This window comes from Porites lutea, chromosome 13 (genome assembly GCF_958299795.1).
Source record: "Porites lutea chromosome 13, jaPorLute2.1, whole genome shotgun sequence".
Lineage (NCBI taxonomy): Eukaryota > Metazoa > Cnidaria > Anthozoa > Scleractinia > Poritidae > Porites > Porites lutea.
In genome coordinates this window covers 9,665,447-9,686,618 of record NC_133213.1, presented here as the reverse complement: position 1 = coordinate 9,686,618, position 21,172 = coordinate 9,665,447, and the positions used below count along the sequence as shown (strand labels likewise).

Here is a 21,172-nt window from a genome sequence, read left to right as displayed (position 1 = left end):
AAAAAAGATCTAGCCCTTTAAAATACACCATGCCTAACATTTCATAGAATTTTCTAACAGGGATTTTAACTATGTAAATGTAATACTTCAATGGTTCCCCTCAACTTAAGTGCGTGAAGAAAAAAAGAAACAGATTTTGAAAGTAAAATACGGTAAAAGTTGATAGTTTAACATACACCTGGTCTTTGATTTTTCTAGATACGATCTGCCTAATAAAAACAAAAAAATCGATTGCAAAGAATTTCATCTGACTGTCATTTAAGTTGTAACCTGCTGGAATAAATATCATAACAATGAGGCTTGTGCTATGAAGTAAGCAGGGGAGAGGACTTCCAGAAACGCCTCAAAGTAGACAAAGAATTTCTGCATTGCGACCCACCCTCCAAATCACCTTTGAGAATGAGTGCCACTCATGAATCGCGCTGCGAAAGGCACGTTTTCTTTCACAATACGGTTTTTGGAGACAAACGAAAGCGGCGAAATTCTTTTAATAAAACGGAAAAAATTTGGCAGCCAGCCACTTGTTGAGCGTCGCGTAATTTATACTTCAAATGATTGTTCAGGTTTAAGGTTAGATCCGGTCGCGTTCACTAACTGTCAATCAACATGATAGCCATATAAAATAGACAGTATCACATTGTCTACATTCAGATCCAGCGACGCTAAGTTCTTCAGTTCACAAGTAGCGTCTTTTTCTTAAGCGTTTGGCAAGCAAATTCCTTGGACGATGGACAGAGCACTCCTTATCGCCTGTCTTGCGCTTTTGGTCTTCGTCGAAGTACAAAGCTACACCCTGCGAGATGTTCTCAGAGACAGACTCAGAGAAAGAGGTACCCCTATATCATAACAGTCTAATCTAACAAGTTTATTTATTAGGTTTATCTCGGCGTCAACTATGAATCAACAGCGAGAGCGTTTTCTCGTAATTTTCTAATGGCAGAATTTTGGGTAAACAACCTTCAGTTGGTGATTGTATTTTTGCGAGCAAGGAAAATCGTTAGAAAGTGTAACTGTGAACAGTAGTTGTGCTGGTCATGGAACAAACTGCTAAGACTGCGGTGTTAGTATAAGAAAAAAGTAAAATAGGCAAAACTTTGAGCGATAAATATGTAAATATGTAAAAAAAAAGTTTCCTCTGAATTCTATTGTTCCAAACTTTAGCTCACGAAATATTCACTTAGATCCGACGGCGCGCGTGTATTCGAGTGTTGTACGTTCTTCTCAGTCAGCCTAGCGTTGTACAACTTGGCCTTTCGGGGAAAAAAGATATCAAAAAGTGCCGCCATCACGCCGTAATGTGCTGTAATTTTTTTATACAAATAGATCATGATCAGATTTTAGGTCACAAAGGTTAAAAGGACTGATATTCTTTTGCGTGTACTCACGCGCGTGCTTGATATAAGACGCATCCAGACATATTTAGAGTTCATGAATTCTAACTTGCAGAACTGGATCGATTAAGGCAGTCTGATCAACCTATGTTCAGCTCAAACCGTATGTATGATGCCAGAAAGTATGAAGGTGAGGTTAAATAATTAGAAAAATTTAATTAGATTATATTAAGACGAGTCTCAATACTTCAGAAGTGCGCGCGTGAACTAGCGTCATTTGGCAGGAACGTGATAGCTGTCTTCATTACTAGTTGCCACGAAAATGTCGCTTTGACGGAAGCCGGGGACGAAATAGTCTGCTACACAGCCGTTTTTAGTGTCGTCACGCAACGCTCCTCCCCACTGTGGGGAGGAGCATTGCGTGACGACACTAAAAACGGCTGTGCAGCAGACTAGGAACGGAAGCAACTGATCAAATGTACGTTTGAATTTTTATCATTTTGCGATCGAGAAAGGGTTCAGCCAACCTTCTTCAATAAAAATATCAAAAATAACAATCTTAACTTTTCTGGTGAAAAAAAAAACCAGGTAAAATGGAGCTTTACTTGGGAAACTATTTTTGGAGAAAACGAAATAAAACGCTATAAAGGTTATTTTTAAAAGGTCAAATCTAGCCTGGTCCTCGTTCTCGCCCCTCTCATATTCTCTTCGTAATCTACTTGTTTGAGTCACTTGCTTATTGTATGCGACCTCGTGTTAGCATAGATTGAAGTGATTTTGACGGAACTACTGAGCGACGTACTCCGAAAAGGTAGATCACATAAGCGTTGATAACTCTGAGGAAAAATAAATGACAAAAACTTTCAGAGATAACCAAATGAAAAAGAAAAGAAAAGCTTAGACAACTCATGGTCAAATATAGAGCGTGGCAGTTTCGTTTCTGTAGAATTTCTAGCCTTTATGCCGGTATTTAACGTACTAAATAAGCTCCCCTCCCGCCTCCAACTCATAAATTGTTTTCAATACATGATTTTAACTTTGCAGAACTGAATCGATTTAGGCAGTCTGATCAACCTATGTTCAGCTCACACCCTTTATATGATACCAGACTGCTGCAAGGTAGGATTTTTAATTAACTTCTCGTAATTAAAGTTAAGACTGTTAAAGGTTCAGGGGGGGAGGGTAATCCTGGGAATTCTTGGTGGGGGTGTGCCGCCCGGTTCTCCAAATCTTGTCCCTATTTCAGACCAAAAAATGTCATTTTTCACACCCCTTGTCAGACCAGGCTTTTAAAATCCACACCCGTTTTCAGACCTGTCATCATTTAACTTAGATTAGAACGTCAAATAAAATATATTCTTAAAATAATAATGATAATAATCTTTATTGAGATCACTTTTTCATATAAAATCGCTTACAGAAATCGCGCCCAAGGTTTGATTTTTCTGCTGGCGCATTTGCTATCTGGTATAATGTGAACACCGTCTAAGTCACAAATCCCAGGACCATCAGTGGTATGGGGGAATCGGAGCAAATTAGGTTTCTGGGAAACTGCCCACCTACCCCTCCCCTAAGCCAACATTTTGCCCTAAGTGAGAAGTAAGTGTTAATGTTAGCTTAGGGGAGGGGCAAGTGGGCAGTTTCCCAGAAACCTTAATAAACATAGCCATGTCCTCATACAGGTTCCTCGATTCTCTTTACATTTCCATTAAAAATTAGCTAGGACAATTTGTTAAAAGATCATTGAATTCCTCTTTTGGCGATCATTTAATCAACTTCTGTTGACAATGCATTGATTTTGTTAGGCGAAAGTTGATGTCAGCTGATGTTGACCATTCTTGGCACTTAACTAGGGTTTAAAATATACTGATTTTACCATTTCTTCTTTTTTCAGCCATAAATGATATGAGAGAGTTCCATTTAAAACGAATGCTCGATGAGGGAAAAAGTGAACCAGGTAAGATATAAAATATGTGTTACTCTGAACCTCGATCGTGATAATCGCGACGTCATCCACAACGGCCGAATTCTTGGCTGCCAACTAGGATTTTACCGCGGAAAGTTCATTTTTATATTTTCATCTGTATGCAAGGAATCTGGTAAGGATGCATTTTTCATGCCTGAAGTGGACGTTTAAAGTATGTGACAAAAAAACCTTTAGTGGCTTTTGGTACTACTTTAATAGCGAAAACCTCGTTTTTGAGGGCTCAAAAATGGCTTTAATGACCTCGCGCTATTTACGACATCATATCTAGTGGCCATTCCTTAAAATGTTTTCCGTAAGATCGATAGATGGCGGACTCCAGAGGTCCTCCCCCCCAGTAGCAGGAATAGGGTTAATATCACCTTTATACAGACTATCTTTGCGCAGATATAATTAATACTTTGAATACGTTGGTATTTGATTTCGCAGACTGCGAGGATTATCATCCCCATTGTGATTGGGCCAAGGATGAGGGCACCTGCGAGTACCTGCATACAACTCTAACCACTCCTTATGCAAAAGCTGCCAAACACATTGCCAAGGATCTCTGCCGATTTACGTGTAACGCGGATAACTGTAAGTGAAGTTCACAGCCCGGCAAATTAGGGAAATAGGTCCCCGTAGTTTTATAGTAATCGCTCGACAGGCCAGACTGTTCACAGTCCCGTTTTTGGTAAGATCGTTAAGTGAGACTGCATTTGCACTTTGAGTTGACTTCTGTAACAAATATCAGCTTAATTGCACTGCAGTTATGCTCTCTCTTTTTTCTTTCCATTTCAATTTCCATTGAACTGTCCATTATACTTAGTTCTGACTTTTTTTTTCTAATTTTTACATAGGTGCAGATAAAATCGGTCCCTCTAAGGTTAAGCCTACAAAGCCTCCTGCGCCAGGAATAAGTAAGTATTCAAGCCATGCAGTGTAACTTAGTAATCGATTTGCCTCGTATTAATTTGCAGACATATACATAACTGTATCTGATTGAAATCAGAGTAATAAAAACCTTCAGGTTCTAACGTAACACGAGGACCACTACAAGATCGATAATTGCTCAAATACTAAGTAGTGCGCGCGCGTGAATCAGCGTCATTTTCGTAGGAAAAAGTGATAGCCGTCGCCATTCTACACGGGTTTTAGAAAGAATAGAGACCTTTGTGGGTCGGTTATTTAAGGTGTTTTGCTACAGTTTTTCAGAGGCCGTACCGATATTTTTCAATCGCCTTAAAAGCGGTTTTTTCCTTGTCCGATCGCTATAAAATTTTCACCGGTAATTGGCTATGGATCGAAATTTGTGAAAATGTCGTTTAAAGTAAAATCGACGTTACCATGATAACGATAAACAAAAAACTTTCAAATTGATAAAAGCCGGATTTTATGTGATCTAGACAAGCTACTGAAAATTCAACACTAACAAGTTAAAGTTCGGTGTTTAGCAAACAATCTCCGTAAGAAGTAAAAAATTCTGCATGTTTGAATTCGACTAAATCGAAAATGTATTTCAAACCTTAAATTTTCAATAGCCGTGATAGATTATTTAATAAAAACGTTATAAATGACTCAAATTATTCTTAAGTAGCGTCAGAATGCTGCTTAATATCATATTTTGATGCTAGGAAATTTTGGTGTATTTTCGTTCTTACGATCTTGAAAACCAACCGGTTTTCTCACCACCTGTATAAGTGCGACTTCATTCAAAATTTGGACTTTTAACGCTTTTTTGTATATCTCTGAAACGACTGGAACGAATTTTTTTAAAATCTCTTCACATAATCTTCATAATGTATATAATAAGGTCTGAAACTTTCATTAAGATTGATTCTCTGCAACATCTTAAAATTTCAAGACAAACCTATCCTGCGAACCTGTCAAAAATCTGCGTTACAACATTCACTGTTTTGACGTTATGCTTATTTTTCCAAAATAATGCGCACTATACATACCTCCATGACCAGTGCATCTTAGTTTGAATTTATCGCATCTTTTCAATGTAAAACATTGACAATACGCACACTGATGTGTTAACATAGAAGCGTTCGGTAAACTGAAAAATATGACTTAGAACGCGGTTTTGATAAACAATGGCTAAACCCTGTTTAAATAACTAGTCCTTAGATTCTACGGCGAGAAGAGCTACGAGTACAAGATTTTCTCATCAATACATAAAGTATTGCTTGCGCGCGAACCAGAGTCATTCTGGCAGGAAACGCGATAGCCGTCATCCACCTACGAGTTTTAGCAAGAATGTCGTAGTGGCGGAAAAAAGTTAGCAAATGTTAGAGGTTTTGTCATTTTGCGTTTGGGAGAGGGCTTAACTCCTTCAATAAAGATAACAGTGCTAACTTTTCGGGTGAATCAAAAGTTCTTGGAGCGTTCCGGGGTGTTTATTTTTTTTAGAATACGCGAAAAAACTTTCAGAGTCAAATCTCCCATTCGTAGTCGTTCTCGTCCCCGAAGCTAAAGGTCTCTATTGAAACAGGTTATCAAATATTACTGACAGTCAACTCTCTATAAGACGGACACCTTTGGGACCGGCACTAAGTGTCCGTCTTATAGAGAGTCAAATAAAAGGAGTAAAGAAAGGCAGGGACCAACTTTAAGTGTCCGTTTTACAGAAGTGTCCGTCTTATAGAGGTGTCCGTTCACAGAGAGTCGACTGTATAAGTTTTATCATTTTTCGATCGGAGAGGGCTTAACCTTCTCCAACAAAATTGACTGTGTTAACTATTCTGCTGAAAAACACTTGAGAACAATTAAGCTTTCCGGGGTATTAACTTTTAGAGAATATGCCAAAAAAAAAAAAGAAAACGAAAACTTGAAATTGAATCTCGTTTTCGTCATGAAATATTCATGTCTCTAATGAACACTTTGAGATACGCTATTTAGTGGACACTGAAAATTTACTGGCACCGGTCGCCGCTCGGGGCATCGATCAATAGGAAGGTGAAGAAAAAGCTTAGTTACTGGTTACAAATTTAAATATGTTAAGGTGATGTTGTTTCTTCATCCATGCATACCCGTTATACTGTAACTAAGGCCCTGTTCATACGTCGCATTTTACGTGCGCCCAATTTGATTTATTTCTTGGGTTTATTTTGCGCCTGCATAGCGTGATTCGAAGCTGAATTCGGCTAGGATTTTTTTTTTCAGCGAGGTCTCGACAACGACCTTGAAGTACTGAAAGTCAAGATTAATGAAATCCAACTCTATTTGATTTATTTTCCAAACCTGGAAATATAGAGATAGTTACAATGTATAATTATATCTGTCTGTTTTATCGACTGCTCATGTGTGGAAACCTATATTGTTCTCGCTAATCTGCAGTATATTCGGCACATGCATGTTAAATACAACGCCTTGAAGTCCAGTACTTAGAAAAATGCAAACATTAATCTATAGCATATTTAAAACAAAGAAAAAAAACTTCCTAGCGCCTCTCGGTTTGAAACTTGGCTATAATCCGTGTGTTGCAACATGTATATTATGTTCCTGCTCAGACAAATGCATTCCGTTAGTTATTGTTTGAGGTGACGATAAGACGCTATCAGAGTTAATGAGCGTTATCATAAAATATACCTTTTAGGCAAGAGTGAGTACGAGATGGCTTGATATTGATATATAGATAAGGAACATAGATATTTAGAACTACCAACTAGCCTTTGCGAGATGTGCAACCATTTGAGTGGAAAAGAATTACTGACTGGAAAAGGAAAGAGCGAGGAGGGAGAAAGGAGGGAGAAAGGAGACAAAAAGCAATGGTTGCACTCCTATTTTTTTCTTTGGCTCCTCGAAGGTTGGTTTTATTTACCCCCCCCCCCCAAAAAAAAAAATTGCTCGAAGAAAGAAGTCTATTTGGCGGTTACATTCTCCAACATTCGGCTGGAGATATATTATGTAGATAGATCATATAGAAATTTTTTTTTTGCGTTTTTATAGACCGAGACAAGATCAAAGTCAGTAATAACGCAAAAAAAGAATGAGGCCAGCCAACATTACCGAAAAAGGTTGGCAAGAAATGGCCAATGAACGTTTTCTTGCGGGACCAACGTGGGAAATCCCGGTTGGGCAAGATGGGCCCATGTTGGAAAATCCATGAAAATCCAAATCCATGTTTGAAGATATTTGCGGCATGGCACAGAAATACAACCATTCTAAATCACTGTTTCTATTTTCTTCCATATTCAGACTGCGTTAATGAGATAGAAGACAAAAAGTGTGAAGAATACGAACCTGATTGCAAAGTGGAAGAACGACATGCTTATCATCGTCATATCTGGGAGTACTGTAGCAAGACTTGTAACCGTAAGTACATGCAAAAAAAATGTCGATCAACGATTGGACGAGAACGGGTTACTTACAATGAAAAATTTATGACACCCAAATTTTGTCATTAATTTTTTACCATATAATGCTTGTACTTTTCGACAAACGCCTTCAATTTTCGAATAACAGTTAATTATAGTTTGACGAAAAACATCAAGTACAGGCAGCGTAATTAATCAAGAACACTATTTTGCTCCGTAAGTTGGATTTCGATAAGAAGGTTGTTACTTGTGTAGCGCCACATTAGGGACTTTAAGATTCCACGACGGTGACGACAACGAGAGCATCAAAAAAGCAATGCACAAAACAACGACTTTGCACGTACATTTCTTGCAACTTTGCATGTACATTTCTTTGCCGTCACTGCACGACTATGACGTAAAAATGCCTCATTTCATATATCATGTAAAGACAGCATGTCTGGTTGTCCCATAATCCACGACCTTACATTACACTTCATTAGGAGTAAATAAGGGTAATTGATCAAGACAATCATTTGATTTTGTTTTTAATTTTTAGGTGTGGTATACAATTTGTGTTTGTATTAAACTGCTCTCCGACGTAAACTTTTAAAGGTGAGTTTGTGCGCTATTAGCGTCAACAGTAATGATTCGATTTAGTATCCTTTACCCAGTAAGTGTCTATTTTCTGATAGCAACCCTCATCTAAAGTGTTTCTGTTACATAAGAGTACCGTAAATTACCTAAAAAGCGCCCGGGGTGTCTATTTAATTTTAGGGGTACAAACGTAGGGCGGGGTATTTAATAGATACCTTGGCCAGGCGTTTATAAGAGAGAGGCGTTTATTCTCATTGTTTTAACAAGCCGTCAATAAAACTAATATGCTTTCGGTAAAAACATCAAGAGAGTTTAAAAGTAGTAGAATATCCACTCCATCAACTGATACGTCTTGGCCGTCTCAAGGTCCGTATTTCTCTTTAGAGTCTTAACATCGATGTCAGAATCCTCGCTCAGGGTTACTTTGTTACCATCTTTAGTCTAACCAAACTTTGAACTTGACATTTGACGCAAAGCCTTGTTAATCAAGCAATAAACTGAATGAATTAGATGATTTTTCTCTTTCTTGCTTAATTGGGCGTTTATTAGGTCATTTATGGTTAGGCTTCTCTAACTTCTTGATAAAAATCACCAAAATTAAGATCAAAGTACCTACAGCCTCTTTTGTTCAAATCGATTTCGTGAGATATTACTGCGTTGCAAGTGACGTCACGGCAGCCATGTTGGTAGTCAAGAACAAAAGCATTTCTCTCCTCTGAGAACTAAACTCTATTTTCATGAAAATTCTTCGAGAAAAAATTCTATTGTATTGACCCCCAACATGGCTGCCTTTTTCACGTGGTTGCATACCAAGAATTGAGAAACAGCTGCATGTAGAATATGCCAGTTAAAAAAATAATAATAATAATAACTGGTAGTAAAATGCAACAAGACACAAACAAACAAGAATTATTGTAACTACTTAATTCAATCTCAGAATAACTGAAAACAATAATTTGAAGAAGTTCCTCTGCAATAGACAACGATTGCTTACTTCTTTTTCTTTTGTTCCTTTCAGGAGACAGAGAAGGCAGTTAACTACTGAAATGGTTTTAAATTTTTTGAAATCGAACATGACACGAGAGTAAAGATGTATTTTACAAGAAATTAAAGTAACCTCTTATTGTTTAGGACTAATAAATCTTGATTAACCTCAATATGTAACGCACTTTTTTTGTCGGTTGCTAAGTGCTGCTACCGCTTTACTGGCTCAGGAGTAAGCTTTTGTTATGCGTTTCTTTGATAACGGAATAAACCTGATGTTTTGTTGTACAATATATCGCTGACTTGTCTTTTCCTAGAGACCGCTTTGGAAAATTGAGGGATAAAATAATAAAAAAAATGATAGTAATAATAATAATAATAATAATAATAATAAAATAGAAGTCGACACACAAGCAAACACGCTATTGCGGTGTGAAGCTTGCCTTTTATTATTATTATTATCTCTATTATCAGTCTATGCTGGTGTTCTTTTTGTGCATCAGCCGGGCGCAAATTATTATTATTATTATTATTATTATCATTATTATTATTATTACTGTGATACCGGTAATAGTAAATCATAATTATTTTACACCATATAAAGCTCCGAGTTTAAAGCTTAAAATAATTTGATCTAAAAGGGTTAGCTTTTTCGTCTCTCTTCGGTGGCGCATATTTATACGACGAAGTCACAGTTCGAGGTTGTCCGCTTTAGTGAGAAGTGATTCCATTTGCTTTTGTTGAAATGGATGAATTGGTCGTGCTTTTTTATATACAAATCATGTCCAGTGACATACAAATCATGTCAAAGAGAAAGTAAAATCAACTATTACAGCTGATTAAGTTAAGTCGCGGCACAAGCCGATTAATAAAATGGATTTACAAAGAGTAGAGATACGAATTGCTCTTACTAAAAAGAAAACAATGACTTACTAACAGCCTTCAAACCACTAAGCTGAAACTTAGGTCATGTTAGGCCCCTTTCAAACGTGGAACTTCTTACGAGTGCCGAACACCTATTTTAGTCGATGAAAGTAATTGACGGCAGTTGATTCAGAAGTCGGATGTGATGGTGCCAAATTAACTCCGTTTGTTGTAAATATTCCCAGTCTCAAGATCGGATAAGGGTTTCTATAATCGGCACATGTGAAATGCGACTTCTAGATCAAATGTTAATCCTAAGTCGAATTTTCGGACTGTTTCAGTCGCACATTCGACAAAATCGTATTTTATTTGAAACTGTCGAATTTAGTTGATTTAGACGTCCCATCTCGAAGTAGTTACGTCTCGAATTTTAAAATTAAAAGGATTTTACAATATTCTCAGGAGTAGGTCTCCTTTTCAATTTTAAATTCTAATATTGGTCAATTTAAGCAACTTTAAAACTTCTGGCTCAGTCTTCGTTTGGTTCTACTTTGAAAATGGAATAAGTATAATTACTCAGAGACAATACAGTGTAAATAATTGTTGAGAAAAACAGCAAAAACTTGCCAATTTATGACAAAAAAGGTATTTGAAAAACGAACTAAAACATTCAAAACGCTTGGAACACGTGACTAATAACGTCATGTCCCTCTTTTGGTCATGAAAAAAATCAGGTAGAATATTACTTTACCGCAAATTTTCTCCTCCGTGTGATTTAAGGTTGACTATTTACACTCCCCTCAGCCTAGTTTCCAGACTTTTTCGCTCAAGTTCATTACCCCCTTAAATTTTCAATGCCGGACGTCAACTGCTTATTTTTAAATGCCCCACACAACTAAAACCTCAAATATGCTATTTTTTTTAAACTCGTTAATAAAAGCTTGTCACCGCAACAAAAAAACCTATTTCGGAAATAGTCACATGACTAATGACGTCATTACTTTAGTGTGACATGGAAAGATATTTTATGGCAAATGTTATCTTGTTGTGGTCTGACAGTATTCTACGTATAAAATTGTCAGAGTTATAAAGCTTTTTAAACAAATTGCCTCAAAGGATTCTGATAATATTATAATTTACTTTTATAATTATTATCGTTATCGTTATCGTTATCGTTATCATTATCATTATCATTATTGACTGGCATTAATTCCTCGACTAATTCTTCACAATCAACTGGCGTAGTGGCGCTTATTAACCATATTTGGAAAATGTGAGCGGGATATCCGCCCGCGGATTCCATGGTCTAATCCCCAATTTATAATCGCAGCCTCGTCTGCAGGCAGCGATGCGGGTGCCGGCCAGGAGTTCCTGAAAATAATAAATATAATAAATATTAAATAAAAATAATTAATGATAGTAATAACTGGCTTTTTGAGGTCTACACAAAACCTTCTTTGTACTTCCGTTCTCCTGGAAGCAAAGCGATCTATTCCAAGTGACTCCTTTACCATAGCGATAAGTGCGTCGCGGTTGGAATGAACTTCGTAGATAGAAATTAGAAATGCAAATAATTCTGAAACTCCTCAAACATCATTTTACTTTTACCATAAAACTGTTTAGAAGAGCTGCACCTTCTTGTCCAGTTGTATTCTGTGTTCTTAAAAAGGTAGGATTGAAAAGTGTGTACTTTAAGAAGTTTAAATTGGTTGAAATTGGTTTCTCTTCCCTGATGATTGCTTTAAGACGTAAAAGTTAAAGCCTTATATATATAATGGTGCATGGAAAACTGTAGCGCCACAGAAATTCTACTCTTCAGCTGTTTTATTTATTTAAAACATGCATTTCAACCATCATCGACATCATCGAAGACGAGAACTGCAGAATAGCCAACATTTGATTGCTATCATAAAAATCAAGAGTCGAGAATCATTAAAACTACCGCATATAACATAGCAAAAAAGTTCGAAGGGAAAGTACTGTTCGCGGAGGATTTCGTTTGACCATAAATAGCCGCACTTTTTGACTATTCAGATCCACTCCGACACTCAAGAATTCGCTATACCGTAGCATAACAAAACGGTTTATCGGTTCGATGATTACGAATCCCTCCCTCAAAGTCGATCAGGAGGTAGAACCACCTTGTACATGAAATAAGAGATTGTAGCAAGAATTTACTTTACTTTACTTTTTATGTATATCATATTTTTAGTCTTCCAACCACTGAAAATTAACTAAGGCACTAAATACGACAAACACCAGCTTACTACTCAGCCAAATTTTGTTGGAGTCTTGACCATGTACAGCAAATTAAATAGTGCATGCCGTACCGCTAATAAATAGCTTTTATCAGAATGGTTACACTTTGAAGTTTTTATCCATTAAGATTTAAAACAGAAATGTACTGCTAAAAGGCTTTCACGGTTTATATCAGAACGGAAAGGTAACAAACGATATATATATGAGTATTAAATGCAGATAAAAATAAGTAATTAGTACAATACCTTGCAATTGAATACGACAATATTGAATTTTGTTTTCATTTCTGTTTCATTATTTTACCGTTTCTTTATTTATTATATTTACTATATTTAAACTAAATAGTGTTTCCCTCCTTTAGATATATAACATTTTTTATTATGACCTATCAGTTTAAGTGCTTAACGTTTCTCTATACATCCAGACTAAAAATTAGAGAAAATTTTCAGTATCTCTTCTGTTAGTGTTGTTCTCAACTCCATATACTTAGCGTTTCTTCAGTGTAATTATAAGGACACCATGAGATCACTTAAGCGATTTATAAGATCCTCGGTCAGCAGCTCTTTTCCAAGACTTAAAAATATGAACAAAAACTGAGTTTTATCCGTTATAAACGCGGGAGAAACATCGTCATTTATGTAGCCATGATATTTGATTATTCAGTCATGGCTGTAAGATTGCATTTGACAACAATAGTTATTTGCGGGTAATAGGCAAGTATCACAGATCAATCGCTGTTAGTAAGTCCCGCACATGCTTTTTGCTTCGTATATATGCCGACACATTTTCGACATCATCATAGAGTGGAAACTCACTGCCCGGAAAACTCGCTCAGTAGAGGGGCACCCAAATGGAATTCCTGACTATATATATTTAATCATTTACGGCAAACGTTTGCAATATCTGCCGTGAATGAAAAGAAAGGTTTGTTTCGTTTTTCTTTTCAATATGTTGATTTATGATCAAGATGTAATTACTCCACTCTGTCACTGATTGATCTCGAGAAACTGTCTTGAATTTTAAACAATTTTTGTTCACAGCAACAAACCGAAATACACAATAATTGTAGTGCTTTTCAAATTTTGTTACAAATTTTCCACATCTTCCGGCGCTTTCGTTGACGAACTTGATGGAAACTTCTGAACTGAATAGCTGCAGTACAATCAAAACATTCGTCTACATTCTTAGCAAAAGAGAGGGTAACCATAGTAACATGCTGTAAAGTTTGACTGAAACAAGGCCGTACATTTGATTTATATAACGAAGGTGGGCGATCCCGCACCTCTTTGAAAGATTGTTTTTGATGATTAGCTGGGAAAACAATAGGGATTGTAACATAACAATGCCCCTATCTCTGAAAACAATGGAGGTGCAGAGTAAAGGGCACTAGTGAAATAAGAGGTTTCGAACGGTGCAGGTCTACTGATGAAGGTTGCAGTTGCTTTAATACACTTGAATCGAACTTAAAAAAGTTACAAGCTCGAAATAATAAAAAAAAGAAATCCTGTAAATAAACAGGTATTTATTTAAAATAAACAAATAAACCCTTAATCAATCCACAAGCCCAATCGATTTTAAAACGCAAATTTCCCTGGTTGAAAAACGGAAAAGTAATTGTAATTCAGAATCCGAGGGAAAAATAAGCAAAGATATATTACATATTTTAACGTCTTATGTTATATCCTGCATTTGACTCGAGGAGAGGAGAACAGTTCCTTACAGGAGAAAAGAGAACAATTATAAAATAGTATTAAAAAATATTGCGTAGACGTGTACGAAAGTCCTCGGTAGTATAGTGGTGAGTATCCCCGCCTGTCACGCGGGAGACCGGGGTTCGATTCCCCGCCGGGGAGGACTTACTTTTTGTTTATCATTTTGTTTACCCACCAGTATAGAAATAAATTATCTTATTTCGACGCCACGTTTTCATTTTCAAACTGTAAGAAGAAAACTACAGCGTTATTGTAAATGTAAATGTGGAAAAAAGTATGCGATATTAATTAAAATTACTCAATTTCCTGATGGATTCCGTCTTAAAAATTTTTCCAGTGGGCCATTTCTCACCAATTATCAGTTAAAATGTTGGTTACTTCCTAGTATCAGTTATTGACTGTTAATCAACATTGCTTCTTTTTTCAAATCGATCAGATATTTTGAGTTATTCAATCATCGTCTCTTTAGTACACTGGCGTTGCAGAACAAGCATTGCAGGGGCATCCAACGACCGTATCCTCCCAAATTCATTTTTTTTCACACGGCAATTGTAACAACATTTGGCCTCTTATTATCAGTACAACAAAAAAACTTGCATGGCGCAACTAATTTATTCGATTTCAAGAGCGAGTTTTAAAACTGCTGGAAGAAAAATCGTAAAATAATAAAAATATTAATAAAAAATAAATGCAACAATTGTTTCCGGCCAGATTTGAACTGGCGACCTTCCGCGTGTAAGGCGGACGTGATAACCACTACACTACGGAAACCACCAAATTAGCCTTTTTTAATATTGTTTCTTCTTTTCAAAATAGTAATCTTGTGGTGAAACGAAAAGAAGATGGTAAGTTCCAAGGTCGTATTGCTGGTTGTGCTGTTGGTCATTGCTGTTTCGCACGTTAGAAGCAGAAGCTTGTTTAAAAGACGCGGGGTAAGAAATTATAACTTACTTAATTTTACAGTCTATAATATATAGATTTTGCCAGGGCTAAAAGCGAAGCTCTCGATAATATTTATAGTTTGTTCATAGTTAATTGAGAGGAATGGTTATGAAACCCGTCAGACTCCTTTGTTATATGTTTTTGTGGACCTGAAAGTGCACAACGTTCAAAAGAATTCCTATCATTTTGATTGTATTGACCAATAAAAACGTTGCATTAATTTATTCCTTAACAATTTGCCAACAGAAAACAAAGGATTGTGCACTTTCAGGGTGCTTCCAATGTAAACTGCAGCACTGTTGTTTTAATCATTGATGTTTGCCGCTTTTCATAACCAGTCTCCTCTAATAACTATGGTTTGTTCAAACAAAATATAAAATCGTGTAATGCTAAGCGGCGAAGGCAACGCCGGAGAACGGTGAAAAACAACAATAGGTCTAATTAGCAAAAAAGCAACTTTGCACGTGCAGCTCACTTTTTTGGTTCATTTCTTTGCCGTTATTTTGCACGACTACAACGTGAAACTTCCAAAAACGTTTTTATGGAGGAAATGTCGTACGTGTTGTCGTTCACTTTTTTTTCACTGCCGCTCATTTTCTTCTTGCATTGGTGGCCGCTAGCATTTCTCATTTTGTCACCGCTGCTACAAAATTTTCATGTTGTTTTTCCAACAAAAAAATTTCTCCTTTGTTTTTTATCTCTCGCTCTAGATCTCTGTTGCCTTTTTTCTCGTTGAGTTTCGCTGGCCTGCCGCTTTTTCTCTTTTTTTTCTGTCTTTCTCTTGCTCTATATTCCAAATTTGTGGACATGACAATTAATCTAAGCTTAATACTTTAGAAAACACGGATACAGAAACAATTTCCGCTTTCCGGTTTCGTCTTTATTGAAATTTTAGCTGCCTCTGCTTTACAAGACGCGGGTGGCTATGCGATTTCCCGCCAAAATAACCTCGATTTGCATTTGGGTCGCCATACCTGTTGATTGAGTTATTTTACATTGGTATGCCTGTGGTGCGGACGGACGGTCGGGCGTACGGTCATGTGATTACCAAATTTTCTCAGATGGGTAGATTACCACATTTTCTTACCCATGGTGCTCCGCTGCGCGCTTCGAGCGCGAGAGCTCCGCTATTAGCGAACCTTCTACCAATGACCAATGGCCAATGGCCACACGTGAATGCAGACTTAAACCTTCGGGTTAAACCTAGCTCTTCGATTCACAGGGCTGTATCTTAAAGCCAGTCTGTTTTGATCTTATAGTTTCATTATGTGTTTCTGACCTGTGCTTGCGCGATGTACAAAAAAAATAATCTTTGAGTTGAGCATTAAGCTACAGAAAAACGGCCAACCAAAACGTATGAGTTGAAAAAGCGATGTGGCGCATTTCGTTTTATTTTATTTATTAATTCATTCGATTCAGTCCTTTTTGTTTTACCATCCAGATTAAACCTGGGAAAAGTTGTTCTAAGACCGATTAGTGCTAATCCAGGGTTAAATTTTAATCGTGATCTCTTTTTCTTTCTTTCAGAAGTGTTTTCTCGGATAATTTTCTGTATTCTTTTGACCGCTTTTAGACCATCAAACATCAAATTGTTAACGAAATGAATTAAACTTAATTTCCTTTTCAAACCTTCATATTTGAATTCAAATTTCGCACTAACGCTAGGTTATCTTAACTCAGCTTTTAACAACCCGGTCGTGCAACATACCAGACTAGCAGGTTGTTGCAGCCGCGTGAATACTGACTACTGATTGGATAAAAACGCACCATATACGGGAGATTTTAACTGTCACATACTGCTAATGTATTAAAATTCTAACAAATAAAAGACTCTGAGGCTTTAGGGACAAAATTGCAAATTTTTCGCGACTCAATTGTCTCGCATTTCCCAGAAGAGTCTTGAGCACAAAGAAACCAAATCACATTTAGAAAAATGACCAGAAAGCATCGGAATGTTAGAGTTTTAATACATCAAACAAGGGCTATGCACACACTAATGCGACTACATGTACAGATGTTGTTGCAAAAAATAGAACTACTCTCTACTTCTGCAACACACTTTTCGCAACCTGCAGCAACCTGATTTGTTGCAAGACAGTAGGTTTGAACGTGGGTGGTAAAATGTGCAACGTTGCCTTTATAATAATTTCAACTCAAATAGAGAGCTTTAGATTCTAAAACGAGGAGGACTACGAGAACGAGATTTTCCCAGTGCTAAGTAGTGCGCGCGTGCGACCTAACGTCATTTTGGCGGGAGTCAATGGCCATCGTCATTCTTCTAAAAGTTTTAGCGAGAATGTCGTACTAGTGGCGAAAACACGTTATCAAATGTTAGGAATTTTATCATTTAGCGATCGGAAGAGGGCTTTATTTCCTTCAACGGGAAAAAGCGAACTAACTGTTGAGGTGAAAATAATTGCAATGATGTTTTCGGGGGGTGTCTATTTTTAGATAATAGACGGCGAGAAAACTTAAAATTAAATGTCGTCCTCGTAGTAGACCCCGTCCTCGAATCTAAAGCTCTCTATTATTTCGAAACAAGTTGCATGTTTTCGTACTTAGGCTAACAAAAACCCACCTATTTTCAGGACCAGTTTGTTCTGGCAGACACCAATGCGGACGGTTATGTGGATTATGATGAGTTGTCAGCTATTGTGGGAATCAGCAAGCGGCACATTGCCAAGGTGCATTTGGGAAATTACGACAAAGATGGAGATGCAAAATTAAGCCTTGACGGTAAGAGCTGACGGTACAATTAAAAACACTAAAAACTAACACGGATTTGAAATCGATACAATCTTGTGTGTCTGTTTTGCTAGTTTACATTCTCTTCGCCTTAAAGGTTTGGACAGTTTTAAGAACTGTATGAGAGGACCAGTATACTGTACATTATAAAATACACCACCTTGATACCCCATTTTAATGCTCGTTCTCTCTTCCCCAGAAAAGTCACTTCTTCCCCCCCCCCCCCCACAAAAAAAAGACAGTAAGATGTTTGATAATGCTCATCACACAAAGGCTTTTGTTTAAATTTCAACGGTATTAAAAACGTATAAGTAATAATAAAACAACAACTCCTTTAGTATACAAGTCAATTGTTTAAACACAGAAAGACTATTGCCTCTAAACTGCTCTATAGAGTAGCATTTAAATTTTGTCTCGAGCTTCGACTTTAAGGGTTGATTTTTCTTTAAAAATAATACAATAATTTTTATTTTGTTTAAAAAAAAGAAAGATTTTCCGGGAAAATATCCCTAATAAAAACGATCGAAAATGCCTGAAGGACTGCTAGCTTAATGTTACACAAAAGCCTACAGTATGCAGTTGCCTATTCCATGTACGCCCTTCTTGGTGTATTCACTTCGGTGACGTATCCGAGGCGAATTCCGTGGTACAGTCTGCAATATCTCTCCGACATAGCCAGTGGTACAGTCTGCAATATCTCTCCGACATAGCCAGTGGTACATTTTCCAATATCTTTCCGATATAGCCACTGGTACAGCCTGCAATATCTCTCCGACATAATGATAGCAACCTGTTGGAAACAAGAAACATTAGGGAACTTATTAAGAAGAGACGCTCTTGAGCAACGCACGTCAACCGGAAGTGGGCTTTTTGCATCCTCAGGCAGTGGTTTTGACAAATTTTCGGGTAAATCGTCATTTTAAGAGCGAGGGCAATAAAAAAATACAAATTTGGATGGGGTTAAGGTATATTGAAAGGGAAAATACATCACTTCCGCGGTTAACGTGCGTAGCTCAAAAACGCTTTTACTGGAATAAGCTCCCTCCCGGATCTTTACCACCGTCAACTTGCGAAGTTAAACTCGATTCGACTTAGTAGGCTTGTTGCCGGTAACTTCAATAGAGATGGAAGGTCTCTGTTGCCAGCCACTTCTGTTAAACTTCTCGTATGGAAACAGTATCCCCGGCAGCACCGGCAAGGTATATCAGAACCAGGCTTTACTCGAGGGAAAATCCTCGGAAACTTCATACGCTATCATTACCAGGGGGGCTGAAATTGCGCCATCTTTGTGTGGGGCCGAGAGAGAATGAATATTGTCATTAGGCTCTCGACCAATCACAACACGAGAATTTGAACAAAGCACGTTACCGGTATATATTAATATTTAATTACGTTACCTCCTTCAATACCCATTATCATTTTACTATTTGTTTGTTTGTTTCCTTTTTAAGTTTAGTGACAACCATTGTATTAATTAAAATATCACATTTGCTACTTTTTTTTATCTTCAGAATTCAACGCCTCGCCATTTGCATAACTTCTCTTGCAGTGAAGTCACTGGAAGCGTTTAACTTGTTTCAAGGCCATTTGTAGCATCACTTCATGTGTCAAGTTTTCTACAACGTAAATCATCGCTTACAACTGGTTCATTAATGGTTTCTTAATAATTGTTCAATAAAGATAAGAAAATTTGGGATGAAACATTTTGTTGCTTTAAGCTACGTGCAAACGGACGCAACAACTCCTAACATTGTTGGACCAACAATGTTGGGAGTCATTGCGTCCGTTTGTAAGTATAAGCTAACGTTTGACCGGTTTGAAACCACTTGGCGAAACAAATCCCAACAACACGCAACAACGTAAGCTAACATGTAACAGGGTGTACAGATGGACGCAACATGTCACATCCAACAATGTTACGTCCGTTTGCACGGGGCTTTACTCATGATCATGCGCAAAGCCTCACGAATTTCTCGTGATTTCTGTCCCAATATCAAAAATAAAGATCCCTGAGGTAATGTTTTGATGATAAAGTAAAGACAGACATATATATTTTGCGAGGTCAAATGTTCGTTTGTATTTAAAACTTGAGTTTTTCTTTATTTTTTTCTTTTCTTTATTTTTCTTTTATTTTTCTCTTCCTTGGGAATGAAAAATTTCACTGATTGACAGCTGACGCCAACAACTTTAGATTTTTGCTTTTTTAATGGGGCAACTAACTAATTTTTAGCAACGACGTCGGCGACGTCAATGGGGACGTCGAAAACCGCAGTAGGCTAGGTTTAATGAGTAAAGTGTATACAATCGGGGCAAACAAATTGTCTACGAAATCAGCTCAGAAGAGTTGGAATCTTTACAAATTGCAGGTGCGTTTGTTTATTGATTAGTTCCAGTCCTCCTCTAACTAAAAGTTTCTTTAGAAGAAAGACGTGAAATGACTTCCTTTCATTCCACCCATTTTTACAAGAAGACTATCAGAAGCCACTGTTTTTACCTACCGTAAAAGGAAAACGGTTTGTTTTCTACATAGTGGGCATTTCCACCCAAAGGATTTCTCGATAAAACTGGGTGTCGCTGGTCACGTGATGCAGTCACAAACAATCTTTAAAATGAAATTTGAAGATTGCTTAATTATGGTTAGCCCTAATTTATTAGACCTGGGATATCTCAAAAAACTTTACTTTAGACCACCCCCTTTTAAAATTCTGAGAAATCTGTAAAGAACCAGGCCTTTAATCTACTTGAGAATCACGTCAACTTTGATTAGCTTAGTGCATGAGAAGCAAACTATTTTAACCCGTACTGACATATCCCAGAGTGTTGAAATTTAGTATGTAATGGAGAGACTCTAGCAGATCTACGTAAATCGCGAGAATGCGTTATGTATCAAGTTTGATTGGACAGTAGAGTGAGTTAAGTTATATATTTAATTCGTGAGTATTTACCCACCGGTGTTTTCTTTCCAGCAACTATGAACTTAGCACAGGCATTATGGGTCGTCTGCTTTCCACTACCTAGCCTCGAGGTCTCCCACCCCAACTATCCCATTACTGCGTCTACGCCAATAGGCGAGTTATCGATTCCGCTAAGTCGGTCCGGATGAAAGGAGCTCAAAAAAGAAAAAGAAAAGCTTCCGTGGCCCTACCAATTGCGACTATATCACATGAATTGAACTGAATCGTTACTCCACTAAGGCTAATTGTTCACTCGGCAACCGCTGCCGACCGGAGCGTTTTCACATGGCGTAACGGCGGCCATATTGGTTTTCCAAAACATAAAATGGCGACAAGGTTGGTTTTCCAAACAATCCTGTGTGAGTTGGTTTCTTTTCTTATGCGAACAATTTCTTTTGTTCCAATAGATTTGCATAGATGCTGGCCACGTGAGTGAAAACGCTCTATGGGGAGTTTAAGATACCACGACGGGTACGGCGGCGAAAACCTCACTGAACAATTGGCTTCGCGTTCTTTGAAA

At 37.4% G+C, this 21,172-nt stretch overlaps 1 protein-coding gene and 2 non-coding genes across 3 annotated transcripts; 2 read left to right on the top strand and 1 right to left on the bottom strand.

Moving 5' to 3' along the window:
* The first annotated feature begins 638 nt into the window (after positions 1–638).
* Positions 639–9,471, top strand: LOC140922686 (uncharacterized). The gene is made up of 9 exons (XM_073372681.1): positions 639–830; positions 1,447–1,521; positions 2,376–2,450; positions 3,226–3,288; positions 3,745–3,891; positions 4,155–4,214; positions 7,498–7,614; positions 8,155–8,210; positions 9,211–9,471. The coding sequence occupies exons 1-8, from the start codon at positions 728–730 to the stop codon at positions 8,181–8,183; spliced, it is 669 nt and encodes a 222-aa protein (XP_073228782.1). The 5' UTR covers positions 639–727; the 3' UTR covers positions 8,184–8,210; positions 9,211–9,471.
* Positions 9,472–14,080: 4,609 nt separating this feature from the next.
* Trnad-guc (transfer RNA aspartic acid (anticodon GUC)) lies at positions 14,081–14,152 on the top strand. Its single transcript has one exon. It is a non-coding gene; the product is annotated as a tRNA-Asp (tRNA).
* A 557-nt stretch (positions 14,153–14,709) lies between these two features.
* Positions 14,710–14,782, bottom strand: Trnav-uac (transfer RNA valine (anticodon UAC)). The gene has a single exon. It is a non-coding gene; the product is annotated as a tRNA-Val (tRNA).
* Between the last annotated feature and the right edge of the window lie 6,390 nt (positions 14,783–21,172).

Coding starts and splice junctions, on each gene's coding strand:
- LOC140922686 (XM_073372681.1), top strand. CDS start 728: ATGGACAGAGCACTCCTTATCGCCTGTCTTGCGCTTTTGGTCTTCGTC. Junction 2,451..3,225: donor TGATACCAGACTGCTGCAAG/GTAGGATTTTTA, acceptor TTCTTTTTTCAG/CCATAAATGATATGAGAGAG. Junction 4,215..7,497: donor GCCTCCTGCGCCAGGAATAA/GTAAGTATTCAA, acceptor TTCCATATTCAG/ACTGCGTTAATGAGATAGAA.